Source organism: Panulirus ornatus, chromosome 10, assembly GCF_036320965.1.
Source record: "Panulirus ornatus isolate Po-2019 chromosome 10, ASM3632096v1, whole genome shotgun sequence".
In the NCBI taxonomy this organism is placed as follows: domain Eukaryota; kingdom Metazoa; phylum Arthropoda; class Malacostraca; order Decapoda; family Palinuridae; genus Panulirus; species Panulirus ornatus.
In genome coordinates, this window is record NC_092233.1 from 28,854,301 (window position 1) to 28,867,615 (window position 13,315).

The following is a 13,315-nucleotide window of genomic DNA, read 5'->3' on the forward strand; positions in this document are numbered from 1 at the left end:
GGGTTGTTATTTCATGTGTGGCGGGGTGGCAATGGGAATGATTAAAGGCAGACAGTATGAGTTATGTACATGTGTATATATGTATATGTCTGTGTGTGTATATATATATGTATATGTTGTGATGTATAGGTATGTATATTTGCGTGTGTGGACATGTATGTATATACATGTGTATGTGGGTGGGTTGGGCCATTCTTTCGTCTATTTCCTTGCACTACCTCACTAACGCAGGAAACAGCGACAAAGCAAAATATAAACATTCTATCCTTACATTATCCACCAACTCCAATTAAATTTCATTAAGCTAAACAAATCTGCAAATCTTGCTTTAAGTAATAAGAAGCATGCCAATTGCATCCATAGGAAATATATGCCAATTGTGAGACTTCAATATGCAGAACTAAGGTCTCTGTCCTAAATCCCATATGCTGTTAAAGGGAAGAGATGTAGAAGTCCCCATGGAAGACTTGCTATAGCCACTCAGATAGTACATCATCAATCTATGTTTATCTTAAACAACTGTAGATAAATTGGTATATATACTGACACCACTATGTCCATATACTTCTACCATGCTGTTTCACTGCATCTTTAGTCATCATCCACACATCCTTCCTTTCATCCATCTGTAACTATCAATCTCAGTGAACCTCGATCAAATGTTTTACATACACATCTACACCATGAATACTTACACAAAAATGGCAAATAATATACAAGGAATATTTCTAAGATGTTACTATGAAATATTCAAATGTTACAGTGACGCTTGCTGATTTTCAATGTAAATGCAGAAATACAAAGATACTCTAAAAAACTTACAAGAGGTGTGCATGAAACAAAACAAATTATCAGAAACATATTTTGGAAAATACAAACTTACTGCAAACATTTCACAGATTTCAAGGCCATCATCATCCTTCTCTAAATTATAATCATGGATCTGCTGATATGGACGCCAATCGACATTTGGCAGACCTCTTGGATATGGAGGAAACTTTATCCGTATATGCCATTTTCCAGTCTTTCCACAGCGTGCATTTTTCAGTTGCCTGTTGGAGGAAATAAAAGTTACTAAATACCTTGCAGTGAGTACATGTATGCATGCATTCTGATTTTCAAAACTACCAATACAGTTTCTCATTACAGTATTATATAATACCATGACCTCTTCTGAGGCTCCTGAAGCTTAAACACTACACCTTAACAAAAAGAACAGGATGATGGATTCCCATGAAATGGTTGAGCCCTCCAAAAACTGTACTACCTTACGTCCAGTATTGATAAAGCAGCCTAGCTGATGTGTCTTTTAGTTTGCAGTGCAACCATTTTCAAATGAAATCCAGCAACACAACCCATGGCTGTATATCTACCTATCTACTCATTAATATACATACTGGTGTTACCAGACTCTGCCTACTTGAGGTTACAATGCAAATGAAAAGTCACCTTTGGTGAAACTGTATCACTGGGATTAGTCTCATTAAAGAGCTTTGCACTCAAAACGAGTCTACATTTCCTTCCTAGTGGAAATAATGCAACTTTGGGCTGCATCAGCATTTGGAAAGGTCCTGCATAACATCAGCTTTGGAAATGTCTTAGCAGTTTTGGTAAAGTCAGGGGTTGGTGAGAGAAAAAGAGCTAAGGAAGGAGCAATATTACTTATGAACCAGGAGTGTGTCAGAGTGTAAGGAAGTAAATTCAAGACTCGTGTGGATAAAATTGGAATTGGATGAGAAGAAAGATCATGAGAGGCAAGTGTACTAGCAGCTGCTGAATGAGTATGTGAGCAGTTTTGATGTAAGAGACCAGGTATTGGTGACGGGAGATTTGAATGCGAAGGTGAGTAGTGTGGCAGTTGAAAGTATAGTAGGGGGACATGGAGTATTCAGTATTATGAATGGAAATGGTGAACAACTTGTGGAGTTGTGGCTAAAAAAAGGAGTGATGATTAGGAATACCTGGTTTAAAAAGAGGAAAATACACAAATATACATATATGAGTAGGAGAGATGGTCAGTGGGCTTTACTGGATTACATATTAATTGATAAGCATGCACAAGAGAGACTTTTTGATGTAAATGTGCTGAGTAGGGCAGGTGGTGGGATGTCTGATCACTATCTTGTGAAGATGAAGATTTGTAAAGGGTTTGGGAAAAAGGAAACAATGTCAGTGAGAAGAGTGTGGTACGAGTAAAAGAGCTTGGAACAGACTTGTATGAAGAAATACTAGGACAGACAGAGTGTAGAATGGCAAAAGGTGAGTGTAAATGAAGCAAGGGAAGTGGGTGGGAAATGGGAGGTATTTAGGGAAGCAGTGCAGCCATGTATGAGAGATGCATGTGGCAAGCAAAAGCTGGGAGGTGGGCAGATTAGAAAGGGTAGTGAGAGGTGGGATAAAATGTAAAGTTGCTAGTGCAACAGAAAAGGGGTTTAGGCAGTAGTTACAAGGAATAGTGGGCGAATTAGAGAAAGTAGGAGGAGATCAAGAGGAAGGTGCAACATGGAAAATGAGAGTTAGAGCAAGCAAGTGTCAGTAAACATTAGGGAAAATAGGATGTTTTGGAAGGGGGTTAATAGTGTGTGAAAAATAAGAGAACAATTAGAAACATTAAAGTGGGGCAAAAGGATAAGTGGTAACAGGTAGCGACGAAGTGAGTATTTTGAAGAACTGCTGAATGTGTTCCATGATAGGGTGGCAGACATAGGGTGCTTGGGTCAAGGTAGTATGCAAAGAGAGGGAGTCATGGAAAGTGGTTTGGTGAAGAAAGAAGTGGTGAAAGCCTAAGATGAAATGTGGCAAAGCGGCTAGAGTGAATGGTATTGCAGTTGAATTTACCAAGAAAGGAGGTGACTATGTTGTTGGTTGGTTGGTTAGGATTTTCAGTGTATATATGGATAATGGAGAGGTGCCTAAGGACTGGCAGAATGCAGTTATCATCATATTGCACAATGCAAATGGGATAAAGGTGAGCTTTCAAACTAGGGAAGTGTGTTGAGTGTACCTGGTAAGTTGTATGGGAGGGTACTGACTGAGAGGATGAAGGCATGTTCAGAGCATCAAATTGGGGAGGAGCAGTGAAGTTTTCAGAAGTGGTACAGGATGTATGGATCAGGTGATTGCTTTAAAGACTGTGTGCGACATATACTTAGAGAAACATAAATTTATGTGGCATTTATGGATCTGGAGAAAATATATAAGGTTGACAGAAAAGCTTTGTGGAAGGTCTTAAGAATAAACAGTGTGGGAGGAAAGCTGAAGAAGAGAAGTTTTCATCAAGGCATGTATACGAGTAGGGGAGTGAGTGGTTCCAAGCAACGGCTGGTCTGTGGCAGGGGAGTATGATATCATCATGACTGTTTAATTTGTTTATGGATGGGTTGGTGAGGCAGGTAAATGCTAGAATCTTTGAAAGGAGTGAGTAGGCAGTATGAATAGGAGGAGAGGGCCTAAAAATGACTCAGTTTTTGTTTGCTGATGATACAATGCTGGTGGCAGATTTGAGTGAGAATCTGCAGAAGTTGGTGACTTAGTTTGGAAGAGTGTATGAAAGGAAGAAGTTAACAGTAAATGGGAATAAAACCAAGGTTATTAGGTTTAGCAGGGTTGAGGGACAGGTTAGCTGGGATGTGAGTTTGAATGGAGAAAAATTGGAGGAAGTGAAGCGTTTTAGATACCCGGGAGTGGACATGACAGTAAATGGGAAAATGGAAGCAGAAGTGAGTCACAGGATGGGTAAGTGGGCACTGAAGATTTTTGGAAAGAGAGTTCATTATCTGGGAGGGCAAAAACGAGTCTGTTTGTAGGTATACTACTCCCAACAATATTGTATGGAGGTGTGGCATGGGATAAGGCTGTGTGGAAGAGGATGGATGTGTTGGAAATGAAATGTTTGAAGACAATATGTGGTGTGAGATAGTTTGATCAAGCAAGTAATGAAAGGGTAAGAGAGAGGTTTATTTGATTGATTTTGCTTTGTCGCTGTCTCCCGCATTTGCGAGGTAGCGCAAGGAAACAGAAGAAAGAAATGTCCCAACCCACCCCCATACACATGTATATACACATACGTCCACACACACAAACCTACACACCCATACATCTCAATGTACACATATATATACACACACAGACACATACATATATACCCATGCACACAATTCACACTGCCTGCCTTTATTCATTCCCATCGCCACCTCGCCACACATGGAATACCATCCCCCTCCCCCTCATGTGTGCGAGGTAGCACTAGGAAAAGATAACAAAGGCCCTATTCGTTCACAATCAGTCTCCAGCTGTCATGCAATAATGCCCGAAACCACAGCTCCCTTTCCACATCCAGGCCCCACACAGCTTTCCATGGTTTACCCCAGACGCTTCACATGCCCTGATTCAATCCACTGACAGCACGTCAACCCCGGTATACCACATCGATCCAATTCACTCTATTCCTTGCCCGCCTTTCACCCTCCTGCATGTTCAGGCCCCGATCACTCAAAATCTTTTTCACTCCATCTTTCCACCTCCAATTTGGTCTCCCATTTCTCCTCGTTCCCTCCACCTCCGACACATATATCCTCTTGGTCAATCTTTCCTCACTCATTCTCTCCATGTGCCCAAACCATTTCAAAACACCCTCTTCTGCTCTCTCAACCACACTCTTTTTATTTCCACACATCTCTCTTACCCTTACGTTACTTACTCGATCAAACCACCTCACACCACACATTGTCCTCAAACATCTCATTTCCAGCACATCCACCCTCCTGCGCACAACACTATCCATAGCCCACGCCTTGCAACCATACAACATTGTTGGAACCACTATTCCTTCAAACATACCCATTTTTGCTTTCCGAGATAATGTTCTCGGTTATGAGAGCTAAAGATTATGTGCTGAAATGATATGGAAATATGGAGAGAATGGTGGGGAAAGGTTGACAAAGTGAATGTATGTGTCAGATGTGGAGAGAACAAGGAAGGGTGGAGGCCAAAGTGTAAATGGAAGGATGAAGTGAAAAAGATTTTGAGTGAGGAGGGCCTGAACATGCAGGTGGGTGAAAGGTGTGCATGTGATAGAGTGAACTGGAACAATGTGGTATACACAGGCTGATGTGCTGTCAGTGAAGTCTCCAAGGTCTGTAAGGCTTAGTTGTAGATAAGGAGCTGTGGTTTCAGGGCAATACACATGACAGCTAGAGAATGGATGTGGACTTTCTTCATCTTTTTTTTTTTTTTTTTCCGCTGTCTCCCGCGTTTGCGAGGTAGCGCAAGGAAACAGACGAAAGAAATGGCCCAACCCACCCCCATACACATGTATATACATACGTCCACACACGCAAATATACATACCTACACAGCTTTCCATGGTTTACCCCAGACGCTTCACATGCCCTGATTCAATCCACTGACAGCACGTCAACCCCGGTATACCACATCGATCCAATTCACTCTATTCCTTGCCCACCTTTCACCCTCCTGCATGTTCAGGCCCCGATCACACAATATCTTTTTCACTCCATCTTTCCACCTCCAATTTGGTCTCCCTCTTCTCCTCGTTCCCTCCACCTCCGACACATATATCCTCTTGGTCAATCTTTCCTCACTCATTCTCTCCATGTGCCCAAACCATTTCAAAACACCCTCTTCTGCTCTCTCAACCACACTCTTTTTATTTCCACACATCTCTCTTACCCTTACGTTACTTACTCGATCAAACCACCTCACACCACACATTGTCCTCAAACATCTCATTTCTAGCACATCCATCCTCCTGCGCACAACTCTATCCATAGCCCACGCCTCGCAACCATACAACATTGTTGGAACCACTATTCCTTCAAACATACCCATTTTTGCTTTCCGAGATAATGTTCTCGACTTCCACACATTCTTCAAGGCTCCCAGAATTTTCGCCCCCTCCCCCACCCTATGATCCACTTCCGCTTCCATGGTTCCATCCGCTGCCAGATCCACTCCCAGATATCTAAAACACTTCACTTCCTCCAGTTTTTCTCCATTCAAACTCACCTCCCAATTGACTTGACCCTCAACCCTACTGTACCTAATAACCTTGCTCTTATTCACATTTACTCTTAACTTTCTTCTTTCACACACTTTACCAAACTCAGTCACCAACTTCTGCAGTTTCTCACATGAATCAGCCACCAGCGCTGTATCATCAGCGAACAGCAACTGACTCACTTCCCAAGCTCTCTCATCCCCAACAGACTTCATACTTGCCCCTCTTTCCAAAACTCTTGCATTCACCTCCCTAACAACCCCATCCATAAACATATTAAACAACCATAGAGACATCACACACCCCTGCCGCAAACCTACATTCACTGAGAACCAATCACTTTCCTCTCTTCCTACACGTACACATGCCTTACATCCTCGATAAAAACTTTTCACTGCTTCTAACAGCTTGCCTTCGACACCCCATATATTCTTAATACCTTCCACAGAGCATCTCTATCAACTCTATCATATGCCTTCTCCAGATCCATAAATGCTACATACAAATCCATTTGCTTTTCTAAGTATTTCTCACATACATTCTTCAAAGCAAACACCTGATCCACACATCCTCTACCACTTCTGAAACCACACTGCTCTTCCCCAATCTGATGCTCTGTACATGCCTTCACCCTCTCAATCAATACCCTCCCATATAATTTACCAGGAATACTCAACAAACTTATACCTCTGTAATTTGAGCACTCACTCTTATCCCCTTTGCCTTTGTACAATGGCACTATGCACGCATTCCACCAATCCTCAGGCACCTCACCATGAGTCATACATACATTAAATAACCTTACCAACCAGTCAACAATACAGTCACCCCCTTTTTTAATAAATTCCACTGCAATACCATCCAAACCCGCTGCCTTGCCGGCTTTCATCTTCCGCAAAGCTTTTACTACCTCCTCTCTGTTTACCAAATCATTTTCCCTAACCCTCTCACTTTGCACACCACCTCGACCAAAACACCCTATATCTGCCACTCTATCATCAAACACATTCAACAAACCTTCAAAATACTCACTCCATCTCCTTCTCACATCACCACTACTTGTTATCATCTATTCATCTATTCATGGTAATACCTTGCTATTGCAGGAAACACTGATCAGATATAAATTTCATTATTACCACATAGTTCCAGTTCAGTCTGTTCCTTGCATGCCTCTCACCTTCCTGTATGCTCAGGCTCCGATCGCTCAAAATCTTTTTCACTCCATCCTTCCACCTCCAATTTGGTCTCCCACTTCTCCTTATTCCCTCAACCTCTGACACATATATCCTCTTTTTCAATCTTTCCTCACTCATTCTCTCTATATGTCCATACCATTTCAGCACACCTTCTTCTGCTCTCTCAATTATACTCTTTTTATTTCCACACATCTCTGTTACCCTTACATTACTTACACGATCAAATCACCTGACACCACATATTGTCCTCAAAACATTTCACTTCCAACACATTCATCTTCCTCTGCACAACCCCATTTATAGCCCATGCCTCGCAACCATATAACATTGTTGGAACCAATATTCCTTCAAAAATGCCCATTTTTGCTCTCCGAAATAGCATTCTCTCCTTTCAAACAACCTTCATCGCTCCCAAAATCTTCGCCCCCTCCCCCACCCTGTGACTCACTTCTGCTGCCAAGGTTCCATCAACTGCTAAGTCCGCTCCCAGATATCTAAAACATTTCACGTCCTAAAATTTTTCTCCATCCAAACTTACATCCCAGTTAACTTGTCCCAACCTTACTAAACCTAATACCTTGCTCTTATACACATTTACTCTCAAATTTCTCCTTTCACACACTTTTCCAAACTCAGTTATCAACCTCTGCAGTTTCTCGCATGAATCAGCCAATAGAGCTGTATCATCAGCAAACAACAACTGACTCGCTTCCCAGGCCCTTTCATCCACAACAGACTGCATAATCACCCCTCTCTCCAAAAATCTTGCATTTACCTCCCTAACCACCCCATCCATAAATGAATTAAACAACCATGGGGACATCACACACCCCTGCTGCAGACCAACATTCACTGGGAACCAATCACTCTCCTCTCTTCCACTTCGTGAACATGCCTTACATCCTTAGTAAAAACTTTTCACTGTTTCAAGTGATTTACCTCCCACACCATATACTCTTAAAACCTTCCACAAATCATCTCTATCATCAGTATCATTTGCCTTGTCCAGATCCATAAATGCTACATACAAATCGATCTGCTTTTAAGTATTTCTCACATACATTCTTCAAAGCAAACACCTGATCCACATACACACTCTACCACTTCTGAAACCACACTGCTCCTTTCCCAGGCATACTCAAAAAACTTATGCCTCTGTAGTTTGAACACTTGCCTTTATCCCCTTTGCCTTTGTACAATGACACTGTGCATGCATTCTGCAAATCCTAAGGCACTTCACCATGATCCATACATACGTCAGCTATCCTTACCAACCAATCAACAACACAGTCACCCCCCTCTTTTACATCAGTTACCCTTACCAACCAATCAACAACACAGTCACCCCCCTCTTTTAATAAATTCCAATGCAATACCATCCAAACCTGCCATCTTGCTGGATTTCATCTAATGCAAAGCTTTCACTACCTCTTCTCTCTTGATCAAATCATTCTCCATGACCCTCTCACTTCGTACAACACCCTGACGAAAACACCCTATATCTGCCACTCTGTCATCAAACACATTCACCTAGCCTTCAAAATACTCACTCCATTTCTATCTGTTATCACTTCCCCACTTGCTCTCTTCACCAATGTTCCCATTTGTTCTCTTGTCTTTTTTTTTTCTTTTTTTTTTTTGCTGTCTCCCGCGTTTGCGAGGTAGAGCAAGGAAACAGACGAAAGAAATGGCCCAACCCACCCCCATACACAATGTATATACATACACGTCCACACACGCAAATATACATACCTAAACATCTCAATGTACACATATACATATGCCCATGCACACATTCACACTGTCTGCCTTTATTCATTCCCATCGCCACCTCGCCACACATGGAATACCATCCCCCTCCCCCCTCATGTGTGCGAGGTAGCACTAGGAAAAGACAACAAAGGCCCCATTCATTCACACTCAGTCTCTAGCTGGCATGCAATAATGCCCAAAACCACAGCTCCCTTTCCACATCCAGGCCCCACACAACTTTCCATGGTTTGCCCCAGACGCTTCACATGCCCTGATTCAATCCACTGACAGCACGTCAACCCCGGTATACCACATCAATCCAATTCACTCTATTCCTTGCCCGCCTTTCACCCTCCTGCATGTTCAGGCCCCGATCACACAAAATCTTTTTCACTCCATCTTTCCACCTCCAATTTGGTCTCCCACTTCTCCTTGTTCCCTCCACCTCTGACACATATATCCTCTTGGTCAATCTTTCCTTGCTCATTCTCTCCATGTGCCCAAACCATTTCAAAACACCCTCTTCTGCTCTCTCAACCACACTCTTTTTATTTCCACACATCTCTCTTACCCTTACATTACTTACTCGATCAAACCACCTCACACCACACATTGTCCTCAAACATCTCATTTCCAGCACATCCACCCTCCTGCGCACAACTCTATCCATAGCCCACGCCTTGCAACCATACAACATTGTTGGAACGACTATTCCTTCAAACACACCCATTTTTGCATTCTGAGATAATGTTCTCGACTTCCACACATTCTTCAAGGCTCCCAGGATTTTCGCCCCCTTCCCCACCCTATGATTCACTTCCGCTTCCATGGTTCCATCCGCTGCCAGATCCACTCCCAGATATCTAAAACACTTTACTTCCTCCAGTTTTTCTCCATTCAAACTTACCTCCCAATTGACTTGACCCTCAACCCTACTGTACCTAATTACCTTGCTCTTATTCACATTTACTCTTAACTTTCTTCTTTCACACACTTTACCAAACTCAGTCACCAGCTTCTGCAGTTTCTCACATGAATCAGCCACCAGCGCTGTATCATCAGCGAACAACAACTGACTCACTTCCCAAGCTCTCTCATCCACAACAGACTTCATACTTGCCCCTCTTTCCAAAACTCTTGCATTCACCTCCCTAACAACCCCATCCATAAACAAATTAAACAACCATGGAGACATCACACACCCCTGCCGCAAACCTACATTCACTGAGAACCAATCACTTTCCTCTCTTCCTACACGTACACATGCCTTACATCCTTGATAAAAACTTTTCACTGCTTCTAACAACTTGCCTCCCACACCATATATTCTTAATACCTTCTACAGAGCATCTCTGTCAACTCTATCATATGCCTTCTCTAGATCCATAAATGCTACATACAGATCCATTTGCTTTTCTAAGTATTTCTCACATACATTCTTCAAAGCAAACACCTGTTCCACACATCCTCTACCACTTCTGAAACCACACTGCTCTTCCCCAATCTGATGCTCTGTACATGCCTTCACCCTCTCAATCAATACCCTTCCATATAATTTACCAGGAATACTCAACAAACTTATACCTCTGTAATTTGAGCACTCACTCTTATCCCCTTTGCCTTTGTACAATGGCACTATGCACGCATTCCGCCAATCCTCAGGCACCTCACCATGAGTCATACATACATTAAATAACCTTACCAACCAGTCAACAATACAGTCACCCCCTTTTTTAACAAATTCCACTGCAATACCATCCAAACCTGCTGCCTTGCCGGCTTTCATCTTCCGCAAAGCTTTTACTACCTCTTCTCTGTTTACCAAATCATTCTCCCTAACCCTCTCAATTTGCACACCACCTCGACCAAAACACCCTATATCTTCCACTCTATCATCAAACACATTCAACAAACCTTCAAAATACTCACTCCATCTCCTTCTCACATCACCACTACTTGTTACCACCTCCCCATTTGCGCCCTTCACTGAAGTTCCCATTTGCTCCCTTGTCTTACACACTTTATTTACCTCCTTCCAGAACATCTTTTTATTCTCCCTAAAATTTAATGATACTCTCTCACCCCAACTCTCATTTGCCCTCTTTTTCACCTCTTGCACCTTTCTCTTGACCTCCTGTCTCTTTCTTTTATACCTCTCCCACTCATTTGCATTTTTTCCCTGCAAAAATCGTCCAAATGCCTCTCGCTTCTCTTTCACTAATAATCTTACTTCTTCATCCCACCACTCACTACCCTTTCTAATCAACCCACCTCCCACGCTTCTCATGCCACAAGCATCTTTTGCGCAATCCATCTCTGATTCCCTAAATACATCCCATTCCTCCCCCACTCTTGTCTTATACTCATTATTTACCTCTTTCCAAAACATCCTTTTATTCTCCCTGAAATTTAATGATACTCTCTCACCCCAACTCTCATTTGCCCTCTTTTTCACCTCTTGCACCTTTCTCTTGACCTCCTGCCTCTTTCTTTTATACATCTCCCAGTCATTTTCACTACTTTCCTGCAAAAATCGTCCAATGCCTCTCTTTTCTTTTTCACTTACAATCTTACTTCTTCATCCCACTACTCACTACCCTTTCTAATTTGCCCTCCTCTCACCTTTCTCATACCAAATGCATCTTTTGTGCAAGCCATTACTGCTTCCCTAAATACATCCCATTCCGCACCCACTCCCCTCACGTCATTTGCTCTCACCTTTTGCCATTCTACACTCAATCTCTCCTGATACTTCCTCACACAAGTCTCCTTTCCAAGCTCTCTTACTCTCACCACTCCCTTCACCCCAACATTCTCTCTTCTTTTCTGAAAGCCTCTACAAATCTTCATCTTTGTCTCCACAAGATAGTGATCAGACATCCCTCCAGCTGACCTTCTCAGCACATTAACATCCAAAAGTCTCTCTTTTACACGTCTATCAAATAACACGTAGTCCAATCATGCCCTTTGACCATCTCTCCTACTCATATATGTATCCTTAAGTATATCTCTCTTTTTAAACCAGGTATTCCCAATCACCAGTCTTTTTTCAGCACACAAATCTACAAGCTCTTCACCCTTTACATTTACAACACTGAACACCCCATGTACACCAGTTATACCCTCAACACCCTCAACTACCACATTACTCACCTTTACATTTAAATCACCTATCACCATAACCCAGTCTCATGCATCAAAGCTACTAAAACACTCACTCAACTGTTCCAAGAACACTTGCCTCTCGTGATCTTTCTTCTCATGACCAGGTGCAAAGGCACCAATAATCACCCATCTCTCTCCATCTACTTTCAGTTTTACCCATGTCAATCTTGAAATTACTTTCTTACACTATCACATTCTCCCACAACTCCTGCTTCAGGAGTATTACTACTCTTTCCTTAGCTCTTGTCCTTTCACCAACCCCTGACTTTACTCCCAAGACTTTCCCAAACCACTCTTCCTCTTTACCTTTGAGCTTCATTTCACTTAGAGCCAGAACATCCAGGTTTCTTTCCTCAAACATACTACCTATCTCTCCTTTCTTCTCATCTTGGTTACATCCACACACATTTAGACACCCCAATCTGAGCCTTCAAGGAGGATGAGGACTCCCCGCTTGACTCTCTCTTCTGTTTCCCTTTATAGATGATTAATTCTTTATACATGATGGGAGTTCTCCACATCAGTGAGGGAGCACCAGGAAACAGACGGAGAATGGCCCATCCACTCATATACACGTACATATACATAAACGCCCACATACCCACATATACATACACATACATCTCAGCATATGCATATACATACACAGACATACACATGTACACATTCATCCTTGCTTGCCTTCATCCATTCCTGTTGCTACCCTATCCCACATGAAACAAGCGTCACTACCCCCTGCTTCAGCAAGGTAGCACCAGGAAGTCAGACAAAAAAGGCCACATTCATTCACACTCAGTCACTAGCTGTCACATGTAATGCACTGAAACCACGGATCCCTATCCACATCCAGGCCTCACAGACCTTTCCATGGTTTACCCCAGAACTTCACATGCCTTGGTTCATCCACAGACAGCATGTCAACCCTGGTATACCACATTGTTCCAATTCACTCTATTCCTTGCACACCTCTCACCCTCCTGTATGTTCAGACCCCGAGTGCTCAAAATCTTTTTCACGCCATCCTTCCACCTCCAAATTTGGTCTCCAGCTTCTCTTTGTTCCCTCCACCTCTGACACATATATCCTCTTGTCTCCCACTTCTCTTTGTTCCCTCCACCTCTGACACATATATCCTCTTTGTCAATCTTTCCTCACTCATTCTCCCCATATGTCCAACCCA

At 42.5% G+C, this 13,315-nt stretch overlaps 1 protein-coding gene across 2 annotated transcripts in view; it reads right to left on the bottom strand.

Moving 5' to 3' along the window:
* Positions 1-13,315, bottom strand: part of LOC139750863 (target of EGR1 protein 1-like) — a 123,249-nt gene that overhangs the window by 15,120 nt on the left and 94,814 nt on the right. For both annotated transcript variants that reach the window (XM_071665665.1, XM_071665664.1), the window contains exon 5: positions 884-1,052. In XM_071665665.1, coding sequence (XP_071521766.1) covers positions 884-1,052 — 169 coding nt within the window. The remainder of the gene's footprint in view (positions 1-883; positions 1,053-13,315) is intronic.